At 28.6% G+C, this 22,919-nt stretch overlaps 3 protein-coding genes across 10 annotated transcripts; 2 read left to right on the top strand and 1 right to left on the bottom strand.

The window, feature by feature from the left end:
* Positions 1-1,367: 1,367 nt before the first annotated feature.
* LOC126834936 (uncharacterized) lies at positions 1,368-2,967 on the top strand. The gene is made up of 2 exons (XM_050567173.1): positions 1,368-1,601; positions 2,518-2,967. The coding sequence occupies exons 1-2, from the start codon at positions 1,584-1,586 to the stop codon at positions 2,827-2,829; spliced, it is 330 nt and encodes a 109-aa protein (XP_050423130.1). The 5' UTR covers positions 1,368-1,583; the 3' UTR covers positions 2,830-2,967.
* A 320-nt stretch (positions 2,968-3,287) lies between these two features.
* LOC126834933 (2-oxoglutarate dehydrogenase complex component E1) lies at positions 3,288-19,274 on the bottom strand. Of its 8 annotated transcripts, none has more exons than XM_050567164.1 (18): positions 19,008-19,274; positions 16,155-16,411; positions 15,800-16,012; positions 12,075-12,180; positions 9,843-9,905; positions 9,339-9,594; positions 9,028-9,262; positions 8,580-8,759; positions 8,262-8,442; positions 7,802-7,929; positions 7,530-7,682; positions 7,105-7,333; positions 6,730-7,008; positions 6,433-6,611; positions 6,239-6,361; positions 5,657-6,123; positions 4,923-5,042; positions 3,288-4,203 (listed from the first exon to the last, which is right to left on the bottom strand). In XM_050567164.1, the coding sequence occupies exons 2-18, from the start codon at positions 16,404-16,406 to the stop codon at positions 4,104-4,106; spliced, it is 3,264 nt and encodes a 1,087-aa protein (XP_050423121.1). In that variant the 5' UTR covers positions 16,407-16,411; positions 19,008-19,274; the 3' UTR covers positions 3,288-4,103. The 8 variants fall into 8 exon arrangements, with proteins under 8 accessions (XP_050423121.1, XP_050423122.1, XP_050423124.1 ...); XM_050567165.1 differs by lacking the exon at positions 19,008-19,274 and adding an exon at positions 18,871-18,888; XM_050567167.1 differs by lacking the exon at positions 9,843-9,905.
* An 820-nt stretch (positions 19,275-20,094) lies between these two features.
* On the top strand, positions 20,095-22,045 carry LOC126834935 (N-alpha-acetyltransferase 30-like). Its single transcript, XM_050567172.1, has 4 exons — positions 20,095-20,672; positions 20,737-20,857; positions 20,936-20,991; positions 21,643-22,045. The coding sequence occupies exons 1-4, from the start codon at positions 20,241-20,243 to the stop codon at positions 21,778-21,780; spliced, it is 747 nt and encodes a 248-aa protein (XP_050423129.1). The 5' UTR covers positions 20,095-20,240; the 3' UTR covers positions 21,781-22,045.
* The last annotated feature ends 874 nt before the right edge of the window (positions 22,046-22,919 follow it).

Genomic DNA, 22,919 nt, shown 5'->3' on the forward strand with positions numbered 1-22,919 from the left:
CTCACAAGTGACTAACACGTCAACACACAATAGACATAACACACTCTAAGACACCTAGCCTGAGGGAAATACCGACAAAAGACATTAGAACAATAAAATAATGTATTTGTATTATAGTGATTTGATGGTCATTCAAAAATCTATGTCTGCTATGTAAAATATACGATAATTATAATATATATATCGGCAAAAAAAAAAAATTAATATAACATCATTGATTATAAAAATATATACTAAACTTGGTATTTATAATTATTATTATATATATATATTTGTACTTATACAAGTAATAATACTTAGACCCCCACCCCCTCACCCCAAGAAAAAACGGTAATTTTTTTGACACAAGTAAAAAATATCTTTTCTTTACGCAGTAAGTCTACAGATCAGAAATGGTACTTCGAATAGGCCAAAAATAATAAACCTCTTCCCATTCAAAACAGAAAAAAAACACCCTTAGAATCTACACTTTTTTCATCTTAATATTATATGACGTGTTACAACTTTTTAAAAATCAATAGACTTTGGAAAAATTGTGTAGGATACTCTTTTTAAAATACTACTAACCTTTCTGACTTCACTATTTTTTTTTTTTTTTAATAAAGGCTAATGTTGGATTAGTTAATATTTACGTTAGCAAATGGAAAAATGTAATAACATGGCTACATTTTTTAACATTGAGTTAATACCTAATAATAAATTGAAAAAGAGTTTTACTTTTAAAAGCAAAAATTGTGTAATGTTGGCAATACAATACATTGTTTTATGTGCCTATAAATTATAAATTCCACACCCCTCGGTGGGCGTTTTTAAAAATTAAATTTTATAGATATAATTTGTTTTTACATTTCTGAAGTAAGGAAAAATATGGGGAAATGTGGTGTAACATTGCAGGTTTAAATGGGAAAAAATAATTCAAGCGATTATAAATAGTTTAGTTTGAATAAGTGTACCTATCGGTATTTTTCAAAATATCAGTGTTGTTTTTGTCCGAAATGATCATTACTCATACGCTATAATATTATTATTTATAATATTGATGTCATTCAGGTACTTACCGGTTGGGAGATTATTACCGATATAAAGGGTTATTGTGAAAAGTTTACAGATTATATTTTTATACACAAGCCGGTATTTTAGCCGGTATGTCTTGAAAACTAATAAACGTACTATACATACATGACGTATGGTTTTTTTTTAATTAATCGCGTGTAGTATTTCAAAACTATAAATCACAAAATACAATATTATTGTTATTTAATGATAACGCCAACCGGTTCCTCCCAATATGAATGGACGATGGGAAAACACTAAATTCATTATTACATACACACACAGACGGGTTTGTGCGCGTTTTATTTGACCTTTCACCTTGGTAATCGAAAATCGAAGGTAATATCCTTAAAGAAGTGTACGATTTTATATTGTTGACATCAACAATGTTATTATTGACGTGCACATTAAGTCGGATCGTACACTATAAAAGCTACTCGATTCCACTTGCAGACATCAGTCTACCATAACCGTTTGCTCTGTCTACAACAATTTGAATTTTGACAACTTAACAAACCACAAACGAAAACATGGCATCTTACAAATCGGTGAGTTAAATCTTCGTTTAATTTTTTTTTTAACCCTTTACTGCATTATTTTACTATCCACTATTCGTATAAAGGCTAAAGACTTAGTATTTACTCCCCTCAATGCATGATTTTTGTTTTAATTGATTCGAAAAAAAAAATTTGTTTTGAAATATGTGCTCTTTTTACTACTATTGATTATAAATATTATATGGTACTACTACTTAAAAAAATAATATAAATAAATAATAATAGTTTGTTTTAGTTGTGCGCGGTAGACGCCAAATTTTTAATTATTCCAAATAATAATGGAACGTTGTGCAGTGAAAGTTTAACACTATTAAAAATAATTTTACCAACACATAAACTTACATTTAGAACTTTCCCTAATTTTCTAACATTTACCTATTATAGACGTATACATAATATAATATTATAACTTTAAAATACTAGAATTTCGCTAGACGATAATTTTGGAATTTACATATTCTAATAAGCTCAAAAAAGTAAAATCCATCGCCAAACCTAATATTGTGAACAGTGTGAAAAATTGATAATTTATATTTATATGTTTTATATTTGTATAAGTATTTATAATAAATAATATGGTTTGCTTAACAGCGGATAGGCTTATTTAATTCCACGCCTCTAAAATAAAACATAAAACTTCAGTGATAGGTACCTCTCGAGTTTTCCAAGTTTCAATCACATTGACGGTGTAAAAGAAAGAGAAAATTGTCTAATTAGGTAAATAAAATATAATCAACAATTAAGTTGATAGATTTTTCTTCATTCAGATTGAATATCATGAAATTTCATCAAAAAAAATCTCTATAAATATTAATCATAAGGAATGGGGTCTAACATATTATAATAGGTATAATATTATGTTGTATCTTATACTCGTGTAAAATTTAACCGTTTTTTTTTTTTACAGCTATTAGTATTGTGCATCGTAGCCCTAGTGGTCATACAACAAGCATCTTGTCTTCCAGAACCACAACATGGAGGCCACCATGGAGGTGGACATGGTCAAGGATATGGTCATCAGGGTCATGGTAATCAAGGGTATGGACATCAGGGACATGGACAACAGGGATATGGACAACAGGGATATGGACAACAGGGATATGGACAACAGGGATACGGACATCAAGGACACGGACAACAGGGATACGGACATCAGGGAGGATACGGTGGACATCAGGGGGGACATGGAGGCCATGGACATGGTGGCTTCCATCATTAAGTGTGATTACACCTTTGATGACAAGTTTTTGTTAAACATTTGAAAGAAAGTGTTCATTTCTGCAATAATGTATTATACCATTTGTAAAAAATTTTGACTTGATAAGAAAAATAAATATATATTTGTTTCATATAAAAATGGTTATTTGTTGAAACCAATGAAAAAAGTCTGTTATATCTCCGGTATTGAATCATAGATTTTTATTTGCGATTTTGATTCAAAATGTTAGCTGGTTTAGTCGTTGACACTTAAAAATAAATTATATTCATGATAGACTAGAAAATTACCAAAACTAATTTTAATTTGTACCTGTATTAATACAAACTTTACGACTAAATCTTAAAATTTATTGAAAATATTTAAAATAAAGCTGTTTATTAGTAATAAAGAGACTTTGTAGTTTCAGTCAGTCGTATAAACATGAACCTACGGAGGAAATTTAATAGTATAACAGTAAATATAATATAAATCCATTACATTTTTTGTAACCGATTATTATATTTATTTCACAACCTTCTCAGCTCCATAGTAAAGTTAAAACGATTTCTTTGATTGAGTGAAATACAATATATTTGAACAAAAAACACAGCTTCTTAATCATACGTTTCAATAGAAGATAAAGTTGGTGCATATAAGTCATTAACATTAGTGATTGTACAGAATAGGTATTTGTGCCATTAGATCAAAGTTTAAGCTATTTTGAAGAAAAAAAATTATAATGATTAAGTACATACAAATGAAATGAGTGAATAAACATTGGTTAGTCAAATATCAGCGGTGGTATATACTAATAATACAATTCTATTAACATCACACGACTTTATTGATCAATTGATCTAAGTACAATAGTTTTCGTTAATAAACTAACAATAAATACATGTAGGATACGAAAATATACTTGTATTATACCATAGGTAAAATTTTATACTAAACAATATTGTAATATGGTTTTAAAAATAACGTTATGAATATACAATATATAATTCATTGGGAAAGTGGCAGGTTTTAACAATAACAACTTTTTACAGGTAGATAAGACATACTTCAAGCTGCAAGATGATATAATGTGATACGATTAGAAACTAATAACAGAGTAAATAATAAATTAACAACAATTAATACATAATACATATCCGAGTCATTTTAAGGTAACTAGCCTACTACATTCATGTAAATAGGAGATTACATTACGAACCCTAGACATCTCTTTTAATGGCATAGTATAGTGTAAACATTTCAAAAATTGATGTTTCATTATTTTTCTATGTCTGCGTTTAAACGGCAAAAGATGTGTCAAGAAGGGCTGCGAGTTCTTTTAAATGTTGCATTTTACTACCCGTCGCGGGTGAAGCGGATGTTGGTCTTCCGGCATAACTAAGTATATAGAGAAAAAAAAGAATAATTAATCACCACTAATTAATTTATAACGCTACTCCAAATATAAGCATGGCTTTTTACGAGGGGAAGTCAGACGTCTGTTTCGCAGTGTCGTGTCAATCGAACGCGATATAACGAGTATCACAGTCGACATCTCACTGCATCACACACGTTGACAATTATTAAACGTTAGTAAGCAAATTTGCACAGAAAATAATATAAATGTGTACATACATTAATAATTGTTATTTTAAAACTACATTTTTTAGATTAGTAAAGAATACCAGTTTCTAATTTATTTAATAATTGTATAATACACTGTTAAAATTGATCATAATGTTTAATACGAGTTACAAGTTTGAAATATTGCATCAAGTGATTAAGATAAACAATGAAACTATTCATACTCCATTATATTCCATGCTGATTTTACTTGTTATTAACAAACACCTGATATTTAAAAACTATAATTTAAGTTTGAGTTGCAAAAGTAAAAAATACACTGATGCACTTATTAAACATAAAAAGTGAAAATGGGTTTCCAAGACACTGAGAACTTTATTTTTAAATATAATAAAATGATTTGGCCAATTTGATTAATTTTTGTCCAATACCTAATAACAGAACTAACCTAGATAATTATTTCTGAATGTTAGTTATTTTGTATAATAATTTTTTATCCTAAAAATGTTTACTTTCTAATTTCCAAAGCTCACCTAAATTTTCTAGTAGCATTTTTCTGTTCAGTTAAACTGATTTCGGAAACGTCTTCGATTTTGTTTGATTGCGATGAAAATATTCGGGAAAAAAATCCTCCAGAACTTTTAGAGGAAAGCCTGTGCAAATAAAAATATCCTATTGTTTTCCTTTACTATTAAGCCATTTTTTTTACCATAAAAGCGTTAAAACGTATGAAATTAATCAGTTAATTTAAGTCTTAAAAACATTGTGAAAAAGCGTTTAAATAAGGATTATAAAAAATGAAAAGTTTTATTAAACTTGTTTATAATTTGATGATGAAGTTACTCTTGTTTTTGTTAACAAAAAATAACTCTTTTTAAATTGAATATTTAAACTACTAAGCAAGGATGTTTTTTTGTTGTGTATTAAGCGCCAAATATTTTAATAAACATACAGTACATTAAACAGACATTGTATACAACCAACAAATTCATAAGTACACATAAGCTAAATCAGATTATTGATTTCAGTTATTGAAGTGATAAAAAAAAACTATCGTATTACTTTATGAATTATGCTTAATCCCTAAAAGGATATCCCCCCAATAATTTAAATATTTAACAGAATTTATGTTCCATAAAACACTCAAAATTACATTTTAAAAGTTTCTATTAATGACTAAACAGCTATTTGTTAGTGTTAGTTAATTAATTTTTAACATTGACTGTAGTTATTTGTATCGTGCGTATTTAATAAAAACGTAACTCACCTAACGCTTTTGGAGTCGTTTAATAGTGTATGGAACCTGGGTTGAACGTAAAGCCACGGTCCTTGATTTTTGTGTTCTTCTTGCGACCAAACAATGTCTGCATTAGGGTACTTGGCACATTCCTTCTTAATTAAATCGAATGGGAATGGAGATATTTGTTCTACTCGAGCGATGGCAACAGTGTCGACAAGATTACGTTCTTCTCTGGCTTTTGTCAAGTCGTAGTATACTTTGCCGGAACAGAATATTACTCTTTTGACATTTGAAGCATTGTCAGAAGCAGCACCTTTTTCTGGAATCAATCTCTGAAATTCAGTGTCTTCGTTCATTTCGTCAAAACTCGATTTGGCTTCGGGGTGTCGTAATAATGATTTGGGTGTCATCAAAATCAATGGTTTACGGAAAGGCAAAGCGATTTGTCGACGGAGAATATGGAAATAATTAGCTGGCGTTGAACAATTGGCCACCTAATAAAAAAAAAAATATATTAATATTATACTACAGCTATTTATAGAAATACTGTTTAAAAAATTCTCCCAAATGTAATGATATTTTTATTCATTTAAAAAAAACTATACTTACTATCCAATTAATATCGTGCAACTGACGAACAGCAAATTCATCACTTTCAGGAGGGAAGTAGTCGGGATCATCAGAGCACATTTGTAAAAATCTTTCCAGCCTCGCAGAAGAATGTTCTGGTCCCTGCAAACAATAAATATGAGTTTACTTTATTTTGTTCAGAATTAAAGCAATACAAATAATGTTGGTTTTACCATTCCTTCAAGACCGTGAGGTAATAACATCACAAGACCGGATTGCCTAACCCATTTGGATTGGCCAGAGCTTATAAATTGATCAATTATGCATTGTGCGGTGTTGTTGAAATCACCGAACTGAGCTTCCCAACACACCAAAGCATTTGGATTGGTCATCGAAAAGCCAAGTTCAAAACCTATGTAAATATGAAATTGGTTTTAATATTTATGATTGAACAGGTATCCTTCATAAACTAGATGAGGCAAAAATTATTTTTCAATTAAAATATAATCACCAGCGATTAAATGGCTTACCTACTACTCCGAATTCAGACAATGAACTATTACAAACAGTGTACTCTGCTTGGTCAGGATACAATTGACGTAATGGACGGTATGTGGATTTATCGGACAGCTGATGATGGAGTACATGATGACGATGAGAGAATGTACCTCTTTCGACATCTTGTCCACTGAGCCGTACGTGAATACCTTCTTTCAATAAAGACCCAAATGCCATTGCTTCACCCAAAGCCCAATCAACTGTACGGTTTTCAACCATTTGCATGCGCGCTTTCAAAATTCTTTCAATACCTGTAAAAAGTTTATTGATAATATAATACCACGTATTTAAACGTATTACTACTAACAATTAACAGCGGTAAAAGTAAATTTAATACTAATAATTACCTCTGTGAACAACAAATTCAGCGGCATTTGGCGGCGGCGAAGAAAATCTTTTTCCAATGTGATTCAATGTTTCTTCTTTCACACCCGTTTTGGAAGCTTTCAACGGATCTTTGCCTTCAAAGAATCCAGACCAAGGTGAATCCAACCAATCCTTGTACTTAATAGTAGTTTCTTGACGAGAAGTCGTGTAGGCTTCCTCACAAATTTTATCATATTTATCCCACACATCCTAAATAATAATAATAATAATATAAAAACATATCTAGTTTAACTAGACATTTTTTAATAAAAGAACACTATTTCATACATACATCTATAAATATATTTTTGCAATAAGGGCATTATGCTAATTATATAAAGTTGTCCCGAGATAAAAAATAAGTAAAAATGTGACAAAAATATAGGAAAAAGTTAAGGACAAATACCTTAACTTCTTCATTCGTAACCACTTCTTCTTTAATTAATTTTTCAGCATATTTGTCTAAAACTGGCGGTGTTTTCTTTATGACTTTATACATAATTGGTTGAGTAAACATGGGTTCGTCAATTTCATTATGGCCATATCTTCGGTAACTCACCTATAATATGATATACGTTAATTATATTTCATACTATACATTAGTGTAAGACATTTCTTTTCACAGTGGTTTATGTAAACTAATTTATTAATTATAGGTATTATAAAAAATTTAATTACTAAATCAATGACAACGTCTTTGTGGAAAACATTTCTCCACTCAGCGGCGATGTTGCAAACGTGCATTACGGCTTCTGGATCGTCAGAGTTGACATGGAAAATTGGAGCATTCACCACTCTGGCAACATCTAAATTAACACATAATACATGTTAAGATTTTTAATTACTAGGTTTAGTTAATAAATCTATAATTTTATACCAATTAAAATTATCAATTAACATTTGAAAAAAAAAAATTACAACCAGTTTATTTTAATGCTGAAATAGAAAATACTCTTTAACGATTGTTGGGTGACTAAGTATAGATATAATTTATTATCAGCTAAGGAAATACATCATGTTTTCTTGCTAAAACAGGTCACGCCACAGATCAGGTCGATGCCAGTTATTTTTGAAAAATAATGCTAAATAACCTTACAGCCAAGAGATAGTATGTTGATAACAAATTCTTTCATATTACCTGTACAATAAGGCGATGATCGAGAATGTCTTGGATCAGTAGTAAATCCAATTTGATTGTTGACAACAATATGTATTGTACCATGTGTTGTATAATCGGGTAAGTCTGATAAATGGAATGTTTCGTATACAACACCTTGGCCACAGAACGCTGCATCTCCATGAAGTAAAATTGACATAACCTAAATAATACACAAACATTATAAGTATTCAAATTAAAATATTAATAAAATTCGAAGAAGTAAAATGATTTAATTGAATCCACCCCCTTAGTGGATGTTTTTAAAAATTTAATTTTATAAACATAATTTGTTTTTACTTTTTTGCCTTCTCCGTCTCCTCTGTAAAACTGTTCGGCTCTGGTTTTTCCTTGAACTACTGGATCCACAGCTTCCAGATGTGAAGGATTAGCCACAACAGCTAAGCGGACATTCTTATTGGTGGCACGGTTTAAACGCTCAATATATGTACCTAAATGGTATTTAACATCTCCAGAACCCTACAAAATATTAAAATATTAATTAATCGACGACGACAGCAATTAAACATATTTTACGAAGTTAGATAATTATCGATTGGATTCTGTAGGCGAAATACAGGTCAGGGTAATTAGATCTATTTATCTTAATATACGATCCAAATTTTAATGATCATTTAATAGCGATTTAATTCTCAAGCTTCATCAATTAGGAAATTAGGAAAAAAATTATAAAATCTCATTAATTATTACATCTTTATCACAGTATAGAGAAACATTTAAAACTCACTTCATCTTCAGCCTCAAGAGCGGCAAACTGTGTGAATATTTGATTTAATGGTTTACGACAGATATTTGCCAACACATTAAGTCTACCACGATGTGGCATACCCATAATGATTGATTCGACTCCATACTCTGTAGACTTATCGATAACCTGTTTCATTGCTGGTATCAGAATTTCACAGCCTTCCAAACCAAAACGTTTTTCACTGGACCATTTACGAGCCAAAAACGATTCAAAACTAAAAAAGTATTTTCCAAAATTAAACGAGATTTGTTACAAAATAATCTTATGTTAGCTATTGTTAAATACCGTACCCTGTTGCTCTAGTAAGACGGGCCAAAATAAGTCGCTTTTGTTCTTTATCCATTTCCATTACGCCTGGTGTTTCCATCCGTTGTCTAATCCAATTGCATTGTTCCAACGAATTAATAAACATAAACTCGACACCAATTGAACGACAATAGGTGTTTTCCAGACGTTTAAGGATTTCTTTCAATGGCAATGCATTATCTTTACCTCCAATAAACGTTGTTGATGGAAGTTTAAACACGCGTTCCATGTCGGCGTCCTCTATATTTTTTGGATACATTTTTTTATTCAGCACATGACATTTAAAGACGATAATACATTTATAAAAATTTATTTGAAATGATGTAACATTGTTATTGTTTTAACATGCATGTATATGACGATTACATTTTTCAAACATGACACAATGCGCAATCAAATACATACAAAAAAAACAAAATAATAATAATAAAGGAATAAAAAGATAAATAGCATGCATAAAATAAATATTTACCAAACTTACTACATACCCATTAATTCGGCTACTTTATTCTGTAGGTGTTGAGAATATGTAGTATTATCGGGTGGTTTGCCTACAAATAAACTCGCAGTATTTAAAACGACAAATGCAAAAAATTACTTAAAATTACAATCAAATAAAAACACTGAATACGAAAAATGTACGCTAGATTCTGTGTTAAATGCTTCTAATAAAAAATAAATACTCGTTTGTTTAAATAAAACAAAACTTTTTTGTTAAAAGTTTGTAAAAAAATCACACATATTCTTAAATGCATTTAATTATTTATTTCAAGAAATTAATTGAGTATTAGCAATTTTTAAATTATAGTGGATTACATTACACTTGGATTCTTAACTATACATATAAATAACTTATTATGTATATAAATACCATTTATTGCATTTAAAAATTTGTTTTACAAGTCCATTAAAAATGTCTTTCTTTATAGATTTTTTATGTAAATTATTACTAATTGATACTAATTATTTAAATAATTATTATATGCTACATAATATCTTAATCTTATTACCTAAAATATATGTTTAAATAATTTATTCTTTCAAATAAAGTGGAAATTAATTTTTTGTAAAGTTACCAAAATTAAGTTTTATTAAATATGTTTTTTTTATCTTATTATATTATAATTATTTGACTATACTATTATCTAAAGAGTGATTGGTGTATTTTCACTTAGTTTTGTCTTCAAGTGATAAATGTAAAACAATTAATATAAATACTGCAATTAGTATTTTATCTAATATTTGAATTGACCTTTGAATATTAAAAAATGCAGGTTGTTTTCACAATACGTAGCGACAGTACATTCAAATGTATCTATGAAATTAATAAACAATTTTATATTAATTACACTAACTTTTAATGGTCGAATATAAATTGATGTTTCTTTTATAGAAATATTCAGAGAAATGTAATCAATTACATATGTCAAACAAACCTCATATATTTTAACTAATATGAAATTAGGACAAACGTCATGTTTAAAACTGTACAAAACAATAATATATTAATTACAGTGAATTGTAAGGAGGTAATAAATCTTTGAAAACAAGTAATGACCGTCGAAATAATTGGCTTAAAAACAACAATAGTCTTGACTAGACGTAAAACATTGAATTTCTTTGCATAATATAGGAACACTATTGTCTTTTAAATTATGTAAGCCCATGAAGCAAAAATAACACAACAAGCAATTACACAAAGTCATAAAGCAAAAGTAAATCTTCCTTAATTTTTTAACTTATGTATTATAAATAAATGATATGTAACACAAAATGGAAAATATTTAAGTTTATATATGTATATATATATATATATTGGCATTTTAATGGTTGTAAATATTTGCAAACATTTTTATTAAATATTATGGATTGAAGCTAAGTAATATATTTTTATGATAATAATGGAATTGAAATGAATAATTTGCACCTATTAAAATAGTTAATTAGCAGTTGTGAAATTTTAAGGAATACATTTTATAACTTCAATTATAAATAATGAAACGTACAGAGTATTATTATTTTTTTGAATAATTATAATGCAATTATAGATATTTCCAAATTGCTTGATTATTCATAAATGCATACATAGGTACAAATATGAAGACCCCAGGAAGGCATAACATTTTTTTCAGAAGAGAATTTTGAAAATGTAATTTTATAGTTTGCAACATTACAAGTCATAATCATTAGGTAGCTTAATAGGCCTGGAAGCTCTAACGCTGCTGGTTTCTTGATAAATTCATTTTTACTAGTGGCTAAAAAGAAGGATGGTAACTTCTATCCACTAGACGGTTTCTCAGCCAGCAAACCCAACCACATGACCGAATCAGCGACAATGAACGCTAACACACTACCACCTTAGTCACTCGTCTTCCTCAACGTTATAAGATTGGTATGAACTTTAATTTTGCTAATACCTAAGCCAGTTTAACGATAAATAACAAAACCGTGAAAGTAATATCTGAATACAATATTTTCCAGTGGTCTTCATACAGTAAAATTTGTAATGATGCATTGAATAATCTTTGACAAACGACACGAGCATGACACAACAATTTTTGTTAAATATGAATCGCTGATAAAAGGATTCATGCAAATTAATATTTTATTTTTTTAAAAATGCGTGAGCATTCTTTCGTGTACGCATATTTAATGCTATTAAAAAACACTTCTTTGAAAAAAAAAAATGTCAATATTAGTATAAGGATTCTACTACTTACCAAAAGGAGGATAACAACCGTATAGAATCTCCTGTGGGAGTCTATCGTCTTGGTTGCCTTTTTTCAAATTTAAAGGGTCAAGACGTGCAATATGATGTCCTCGTATCTAATCAGCCGACAAACAAAAAAAAAAGCAAAAACGTGATTTGAAACAAACAGAAACTAATGTTAGAAAAAAATAAAACAAAATTATTATAAAATAAGTGTTTTATGAGATTAATATGTTTGTCAGTAAACACACTGGATAACTGTAAAACGTCAAAACTCACAATAAAATCTAAGTTATAAAATCATGTTTAACAAATAAATTTATATAATTTTCAAATTATCATTTACATTTTACTATACAGCTCATATGCACATTTAAATATGATTAAGTAAAATATAAAAATATTATTCAATTTTAGAATTGAAATTTGGATCGTAATTTTATGATGTGCCTCAAAGTCCTAAGTACGAGCTGAAACTAAAACTATTATTTATGTGATGAATATTTATAACTGGTAATTATTTTACCAAACATTGACAATGTTTTTCACTTAATTATTAGTTATTTTTTTGCAACAGACTACATTTTATACATCCATGATGGGTATTATAGCAAAAACATTTTGTACTTGAAGACAATGATATAGATTTTTTAAATTAATCTAGTATTCAACTTATTTGTATTAACGATACTAAAATTGGAGTAAATGCTTCTTAATAATATTTAATGACTGAATTAGATTACTAAATGATTATTATTTTATGCCTCAATTTCAATTAAATGCGAATTGCAAAAATAAAATGTTAAAAGATTCTTATGCATTTCTTGCTGATTCTCCCTTAAATATAACATGAGATATAATAAAATAATGGTATTATTTATTATTTAACTATGACTATAAAAGTATTTCAGAATATATAAAAATTAAAGTATATGCCTTTTAATCTATTCAGTTCCTTTAACAGAAAAACAATATTATTGCAGATGCAAATGTTTTAAAATTATTTTTATGATACATTCATATAAATATCATGTTTCAAAAACAGGTGCCAGATACAGATTAAAAAAAAAAATACATGCAGTGATCAAGGTATATATTATACACTCATTGAAATCACATTTTGTTTATTGTTTTATCAAAAGTATAATCATTACTCATTGTGTTTTACTGTTTGCACAGTTTTATTTCCTGTTTATTAAAAACAAATTGCCTATTTAGATTCAGAATCAGCTTCTAATGTATTAAATTTCTATTGCAAACAATTCTGAGTTTTTTGTTTTTAATGCAATGTGTAGAATTATGAAGTCAAAGGTCGTAATTCATTAAAACATATAGGTTTATCAATGCATAACTATAATGAAGTTGGAAAGAAAATATAACCTAAATTAATAATACGTAATATTTGATGATAAAGTTACAGTTTATTAAATAATACAAATTTTTAGATAGCAAATATGTTTTCATTAAACACGAATGTAATTAATATTAACTTCAGTGAATTTAATTGATCAGGAAATATAATTTACGAGCAAGAATTCAAATCAATCCAAAAAAACTATTTTCTTTTTTTAATATATATCTATAATCTATATCATAAATGTCGCATATGAGATAAACAAATTAAGAAGATTAGTACACAATCACGAAATATTAAACAGTTCTTAAAAATATAGAATAGCTTTTTTATTAATCATAATCTGTTCCTGGACGTACATTCATAAGTACATCGTAACCAAAATATACATATATCAAATTTGCTGAAATCACAATAATAATAAAAAATTAAACATAATACTTATAGAGTGAATTGTAATTATTATTCTTTAGACTAAACATAAACAATTATTTAATAGTAAATGAAAGAAAACCGGTATTAAAATAAAATCAGATCTAATTATTTTAAAAAAATTAAATGATAATAATAATTAAACGCTAGTTTGATAATATTTGGATCTATTTATGTTGTTATTAGTTAACTGACTATACAGTATAGTGGCCACAGTAGAACAAAGTCTACTTTTTATGAAAATATACCTCGCAACGGGTTCGAGATGTCAGCTAACTAATGACAGCATGGATAAATTATTCGAAAATAAACGAACTAATAGTTCAATCCATGAAAGCTCTAATATGTTCATAATATTAAGTAGCCACATTGAAAGAAGTTACTGAAAGTGGTCTAACTATTTTAGCATACCTCATAATGTTTAATATATTAAGCAATTTTTGCAAGTATAAAAAAAAATGCTGTTCATATCTTTACATAAAAGTTAAACCATCAAAATAGTTAATTTTGTTTTAGTATGTTATTATAATTAATTGCTATATCCAAAATAATATTTAATATTAACAATATTAAAATTATTCTCGAGAATAATATTATAGTATACTATATTAGACATAAGTAGAGCTTTATTTTGTATACATAAAAAATAATTAAAATAAGTATATTATAGTAGATATTTTTATATAAGTATTATACTTAATATATGAAGTAATAGACCTCTTAAAATGAGTTTTTAACCTTATAAATACAAATATATACTTTTTTAACTGCTACTTATGACCTTTGGACTAATATGATTGACGAGTGCAAAAATATATTTCAATGTAAACACTTTACAGCTGTGCACGAGGAAAAAAATACTTAGTCCTAGGACCAGTGTCGTATAACTAAAAAGCTCAATAAAAGGTTATTTTGAAAATAACTCTTGACATTTACTGTGTTATCTTTATTTAGACATGCAAAACAAAATTATCAACAATTATTAAAACGACCAGAACAGTTAATGACATTTCGTAAATTCACAAACTTCTACCCAATCTTACCAATCGAATGCTGTCTTAATACGACTTCATGAGGTCTACCTTGAGAACTTTGCAAGTCTGCATTTGTAAATCCAAGAGGATCAATTTGCGACACAAAATGACCCCTAACCTATAGGTAGTAATAAAAGTGACATATGTCTTTTAATGAAGAATATGTTATGATTAAAAATAAAGCCGGTGTCATATCTATCAAGTGGCTTTGACTAATCATACCGAAAATTCTATTCAATCCACATAGATTTAATATAAAATAATAATTGTTCAAATCATTATTGGATTAATAACCATTAAATTCAATTGTTCTTATATAAAGAATTACATGTGTGTCATTTGTGCAAGTTTAAAGAAAGTTGTGCTCTTCTAACTTTCTTTACACTTCTTATTCCATACACTCTCCTATATTTGAACTTGACACCATGGCAGTAAATAATGTTTTTTTTAAAGTAGGTAGAGCAGCATTACAAAGGGGCAAAATATGCCTATTCAGCAGGGACGAACTGGTATAGAATAATCCTCTTGGCGTTTATATACATAAATCTAGTCCTCCCTGGTTAATTTGTCTAAGAATAATCAATCTCACGTGCTCAAGTGACCTAGAGTACAATCACGCTTTCACTCTATGACCCAGTCAACACCAGCAGAACTAGTCGTGTAAGTGGTAGATAGTAGAACAACAAGTAGACATATTTTACACTGTAATAACACCCATTAAACATATTTTTATGAAAATAATCTATAAACTGTTCAGTTATACCGTGTCACGCCCTCTTAATCTGAATAGATGTCATAGTTTCATAAATGGTCTATACTAGTGATTTATATTTAGCTGTATATTGGATATTAACCTAACATTATGTATAGAAAACAATTAAGTAACAAAATAAGCATTATAATTGTTTTCTTTACCTGATAGGATCTAATGATAGCTTGTACAGCCAAATGGTCATCAATCATTTTTTCATTATATGCTCCACCAACAGCTGCTGTATTTTGAACACTAGGCAGTAAATTAGATAATAGTACTTCGTTTCTGCCTGGAGGAGCTAGTGTAGGAGGTGCCTGATATGCTCTACCAGGAGGAGCTCCCGCTGCACAGTTTTTAAAAAAAGCATCCCAAGACTAAAAATAAAACAAAACTTAGTATTTACTACATGTTATATAAAAAGTAAAACATTAAAAAAAAATAATAATAACAATTATACACAGATACTAAAAAAATTTTGTTTAATAATAGAGTTTAATACAGATATCATTTACTTACGACATTAACACTTTTTGGATCTGCTAACCAAGCATTATACATATCTTCAATGTAAGAAGCCGAAGTTCCATTAAGAAATTGTTCTTGATTTCCTTGAGTTGAGTATTTTTTATCTGCCACAGTTATAGATTGAGTTGCTCCTATAAGAGCTCGGGTTTTTGGTCCAATCAACCATGTTGCAAATTTTTGCCTACCAACAATTGTTGGTACACAAGGAACCAATTGATTTACAATTGACTGTGCTCGGTGCATAGTTCCTGGATTAAGTGATAAATTTAATTAATAGATTAATTTAAATATTACAAAAACATGGTAAAAAATAATAAGCATTGATTTCCCTAAATCAATAAAGTTATAATACTACCTCTATCATACTACCTACTATCTATTTGTAACATTATATTATTATTTGTAATTTTAATCTGTAAATTATATGCTAAACACGAGACACATGTTACAGTAAGACTTGTCGCTATATTTAAGTTGAGGTTTCCCAAATAGTACGTAGAAATTTTAGGGAAATTTAAACGAAAATAAAAATAATAATTTTTTTGAATAAAATATACATTTGGAATGTAAGCTTGTCCACACAGCAGACAAGCTATTTGTTTTAAGCCTCCCATACACGATCAAGCCATTAGCACAACTACTGTGTTTGTGTAACATCATGTTTGCACAAACTGTAGTACATACATGTTCCATCGGTTTGTGCAAACTTCAGTTAGTGTTTTGACTCTGCCAAAGAATATCGCATGATGTCCGACACAGAGAAAACTTGAGCCTCAATAATTATTGCTTGTTTGACGGAACAAAAAAAATTAAACAGAAAAGAAAGCAGATAGAGTGGATGAAGAAATGGTTCTATCGTGGAAGTTCCTTGAATTGAGACTCCTGGTCTCTCAGAAAATCTTGGGGAAATACCAAAGATTAGGCACACATACGTCGTCAGATCCAGCACCGGATTTCACGCTGGCCTTTACTTTTTTAAGTTCTCGATGGTACGAAGTATGAAGAGTATTTATTTTGGTACGCACAATATCCCTAATTAGCGTTGGGGCCTATTTCTTTTATTTTCTCTACTAGTTTCTCGTATGCCGCAACCTTCTTATTTTTATTTTTGAATTTATTTACATGTCACATTTTACTTTTTACCGTTCGGGAAGCTCACGATAAATAGCGATAAATTCATGCCAAAATCCTTTCTTGTCATCATTCGCCATTATGAATTAAAAAATTACTAATTATAAAAAAACTACACCCTTAATTTATATGTTTTAAATTTTTATCTGTGGTCTTTCCATGTGTGATGTTTGTCAAACATAGACGATCAAACCGCTTGTCAAACGCTAGTGTTTGTGCAAAATATTTTGGTGTCGACCGATTTCGTTAAACCGTTGTGCAACTAATTAAGCCGTGCACCATCAAAATGTTTGCACAAACACAGTAGTTGTGCAAATGGCTTGATCATGTACGGGGCTTTATAGTTATTTACATGAACGGCTAAAAATGTAATACTATTTATTACACGTACTTTTATCAACTTTTTAATAATACAGATATTCTAAATGTCTATCAATCTGCTATTCTAAAAAGAAATTGAAAATAGTTTAGTTTGCAATTAAATATCAAAATTATTGTAGCAATGTGTGAATACATTTTTTGTTTATTTATTAAGTAGTGATACTGAAATTTAATAATAAATTTAGACTAAGTATTCTACTAACAGTAGGTGACCGTAAATTTTGCTCGACAACATATAGGTATATTATACAAATAGAGACATTAAAAATAGAAACTCAAATGCAGTACTATTTGCCTGGAACAAAGCCAAGTAAAAAAAAAATACAGATCAAGGGCATTTATTTTATCTAATATTGACTGTTATAATACATAGGACACATTGATTATCTAAACTTTATCATTAATCATCAATAGGTAAAATATAGTAGAATTTCATAAGCCAGTACATGAAATTAACATGAATTTCATACATTATTATAATGTACGTTTTGTGGGTACTAAGAAACCACTTAAAATTTTGATTGTTGTTTGGAAAATTATGCTTTAATAATATGATTAATAATCACATCATAATTAAGTATAAAATTAAACTATGCAATAACGGGATGAATAATTAGAATTTCTAAAAATATTACCTAGGTATTTTATTGTTGTTTCAATTTTATTTTGTTTTGATAATAACAAGTAGATGCCAAACTATTTTGAAAACTCAAGTTTTTAGTACTTTCGATAGCAGTTTTATATTTTTTTAAAAAAATGTATAAGAAAGCTAAAACAACAACAAATGCAAATTATAATTTTTTTTTTTAAATACATAAAAAAAATTGCATTATTGCCATGACACAATTTAATAGAAAAGTTATTCAACTATAATGCAATACTGCTTTCATTGTTGTTGAAGCTATTTACGATACAATAGGCAATTTATTGTTTTTAATCATTACCCCCAAATTTCTTGTTATATTACTTTGGTTATCTTTAAAATAAAACTATTAAATTTAATTAAAGTACAAATTTTATAATAACGAAAAAAAAAAATTGAAAAAAAATTATTATAATCTACTAGGATATGTGAACAGTTATTATATCTGCCGCCTTGACCTACCCAACTAATTGAATTATTCATGACCCACTACCTAGCAACAACAAACACGTACGTGGAAAAAATTACTACAAAATATTATGTAATACCTACATGGGCCCCGTGTGTACACGGATTTTAGATAAACGCACGATTCGAGCAGTTCAATTAAAATATATTATTATATTTTTTTTATTTGTATTATATTATAATTTGGCATGTGGCACACTTTCTCTGTTGACGTGACTTACTTTCCTATTAGCAACTCCGGTTAATCAAATAAACAGTGTAAATACTTTTAAATATATCCCCGTCGACTTATCGCTACATGAGAAGAGGTTTTTAAGAACAGAAAATCGGACTGCGAAAACCAAACGCGAGCAGCTGTGACAGCACTAGAAACAACTCGACGGCAAGGCGGCGCGGATAAATGGACTGACACTGGCGGTCGCGGGTCGACACTCGACCGTCGACGGGCAAATGGGACAACCTAGAAAAAGCGCCGTGATTACTGATTACCGGGTAGCTGCTGACAAGACGACAATAATAATTGTTATGAGCCGCGTTTGTACTGTTTTCGCCAGCAGCTGCTAAAAATCGATAAAAACCTTAAAAGAAAAACTAAGATAACCGAGAATTTTATCACGCCATACACTATACAGAGCGAGCAAAATATTATATTAATAGTGAATTGAAAAAGATCGTTACGGCTTACGCACAAGTGAAATATATTACACTACATCGAGTCAAGATTTTGTAGTTTTATTTTTTTGGTTTTCCGGATGGTCTAAAATGTTGTTATATCTTAATTGTGGACTTCAAGTATTTAACTTGTAAGCCAATTACGATTTATTCTATGAAATTGCAGTTATTCGGTTATTTATCCGAGGCCGTGCTTTGCGCAGAATAATATGTGTTTTAGGCTTTCGCTTTAAAAAAAGTCGGGAGGTAAATATTCTCATTCTCTATAGTAATAATTTTGACATAACAATTAAATAGCAATGAAATACCATTAATTATTTTTCTAACGGGGAGACGCCATTAACTGTGGCGAACTGCTGTAGTAATGTTTTATGTTTAAACTAAAATTCAAAATACCTTTAACATTTCAATATTATACGTACATATTATAATAAAAATTGTTATTTTTACTACTCTGTAGATAATAAATATAATAACATTGATTAAATATACATATATTATATTATGTAGTATATTTAATCAATGATAATAATATATGTGATAAAAACATTTTTTCCACTGGAGGTCAAGATCACGCGCGTGCTCGGGTGTTGAACTAATTCTTCCATGAACACTGTTAACAAATGCAATCATGATAATCAGTTTTATACTGTGAGATGATAACAGATAAATGTTTAATGTTTTGTGTATTCCCATTTTCCAAAGGGAAATTATTTAACATGGATATGTCGAATAGAATTTTTTACAACTCCTATTAATGTCGTACATAAATGGTTACTTAAATGGCCGAAGTACAATTTCAATCCCGCGAACTAGACACAAAAGATGAGGCGGTGTCTAGTGTTAACCATGCTAGTAACCCGAAAGTTGACTGTAAGACAGACTTGATTCCAGATGTAAGTCTCCTATCTATAGCTGAAAATGGTGTATACAACAGCTGTGATGAAGCACAAAATAATCTGTCATGTCACAAAACCCCATCATCATCATCATCATCATCTAGTCATAGTAAGCCATCGTGTTCCTCCTGCAATGTAAACAACAGCGATTTCACGGAAGGCTTAAAACAAAATGATAGTGTAAAATATGTCTGCTACAAGAATGAACAACAAATGAAAGATATAATGCAATTAATACAAAAAGATTTGTCTGAGCCTTATTCTATATACACTTATCGATACTTCATACATAACTGGCCTAAACTTTGTTTTTTGGTAAGTAAATTTTACCTTCATAAAATGAGCAACATATAACTAAAAGACCAATGTTTTACTTTAGGCCATAGAGACAGACAAGTGTGTAGGCGCTATAGTATGTAAGCTAGATGTACACCGAAAAGTGAAGAGAGGTTATATCGCCATGCTAGCAGTCGATGAAAATTACCGCAAGAAACATATTGGTAAATATATTTTTTATAGTTATTATAACATTTGAGTACCTTAAAAATATTAAAGAGTGTGTTACTTCTTTTAACAAGGTTCTAACTTGGTGTTGAATGCTATTGAAGCCATGGTGAATGATGGTGCAGATGAAGTAAGTTTTAAATTAAAACTGTTAAGTAAACAATTTGTTACTCTGGCTTTATTACATGATTACTCATTAGTAATTAAGTTATTTAATTCAATAGAAATTAAGGATATATTTTTAAATACTATCTAAATTTGCACAGCTTGAAACGCTACTGCTAAAGCAAGAATATAAGAAGAAAGACCTATTTTTGTTATAATGTACTGAATGATTTAGACATTCGGTAAAAGTATTTTTTTAGACAAAAAAGTATTGGATATTTATTTATTTAAAACTTAACAAATAATTAATTATTCTCTCTTTGTATAAGAGATGCTGAGGAATTATAATTTGCTATTAGATAGATTCCTTTTTGAATTATTAGATCAACCATTACAGTTGGACAAAAATGGGTCTAAATTGCATATAAGTTTTAATTTTTTGTATATGTACTTAATTTTTTGTTACACTGTTTTGTGTCATTTTTTTATTAAAATATGAATGCAAAACATTAAAAAAAAGTTATGTCCAACTTTAATGCTAAAACAGATTGTATGATATATATATTACTTTAATATAAATCGGTAATAAATTTAAATAAACCTGTTCCACCTTCTTAATCATGACTTATATTAATTAAATCAATTTTAATTTTTTGTGTATTTATGATTTTTTCAGGTTGTATTAGAAACAGAAATCACAAATAAACCAGCCTTACGATTGTATGAAAATCTAGGTTTTGTTCGAGACAAACGGCTGTTCTGCTACTATTTGAATGGTGTCGATGCTTTGCGTCTAAAACTATGGCTTAGATGAATGAAAATTTTGTATAAGAATTTATAAATGTATAATCTGTTGAACAAACAAAAAGGCATAACTCATTAAATATTTATGTTCATAAAAATGTGTAGATTTAGTTGGATAAAATAACGAGATTCTTACAGCTATACCTGTATTATAATAGATATTTAATTATCTGTTGTTGTTAACTGTTTAAGAATAGTTAAATCACTAAAATTGTTTGACTGTTTGTACATTTTTTTGATACAAATTTATAACAATATATTGTGCCAGCAAACTAGACTTTAGTTCCATATTAATTTAAACCAACAATAAAGTTGGCACATTACACCACTTTACGCTATAATATAAATATCTGAATCATTACACATTTAAACCCGTAACTTTGTAATATTTTTGGTACTTTTATCTATTCTATACATAAAATACATTTTTATGGGAAAAAGAAAACATAATCAACTGTGATATTGTTTTTTTCATTTAAATTTTCATAATTGAAAATGTTTTAACTCTGTTATTATAGTAAAAATTATTTTTCTACTACACACTAAATCTAAATAATAAATATGTTGATATAAAGTTACTAAAACTGACACATCAATGAATCATCTGAACTTTTATTATTACATTAAAGTTTGTACCCAATAATAAAAATAAAAACAATAATTTGAATAAAAAATAATATTTAAATAAAATTTAAACCTATTTAAAAAAAAAATTGGTATTTGAAGAACTAATGAGTTAACGACACAATATTGCCTATTATTATTTTTCAATCACGTTGAGTCATAAACCTTTACTTATTCACCAACCCGGTGGATCCAAAAATAAATACAAGTATTTATTTGATAATATTGGTTTGTTTTTTGTAACTATTAGATTTCCTAAAGCCCGTTTCAGAAAAAAATCGAAAATTTGCCCTTGCTTCAATTTTACTGAATAGGAGCCTTTTTAAAAACATCACAAATATTTAAGTTTATTATCCTTTTTGAGCGGGATACAGCCTACACCCCCTTTCTCCTTCCGCCAAAGCCGATATGGCTAAAAATAACTATTCATAATTTTATATTATAAAAACAACTAGTATTTAGTATTAGGCCGATTATAGGAAATAATTATGAACGAGAAATTATATGAAGAGCGACTTGCTAGCG

This window comes from Adelges cooleyi, unplaced genomic scaffold (genome assembly GCF_023614345.1).
Source record: "Adelges cooleyi isolate 19-005CV unplaced genomic scaffold, UGA_ACOO_1.1 ACOO_flye_CR_arks_rails_tigmint_CR_PRNA_21, whole genome shotgun sequence".
Taxonomy (NCBI): Eukaryota; Metazoa; Arthropoda; class Insecta; order Hemiptera; family Adelgidae; genus Adelges; species Adelges cooleyi.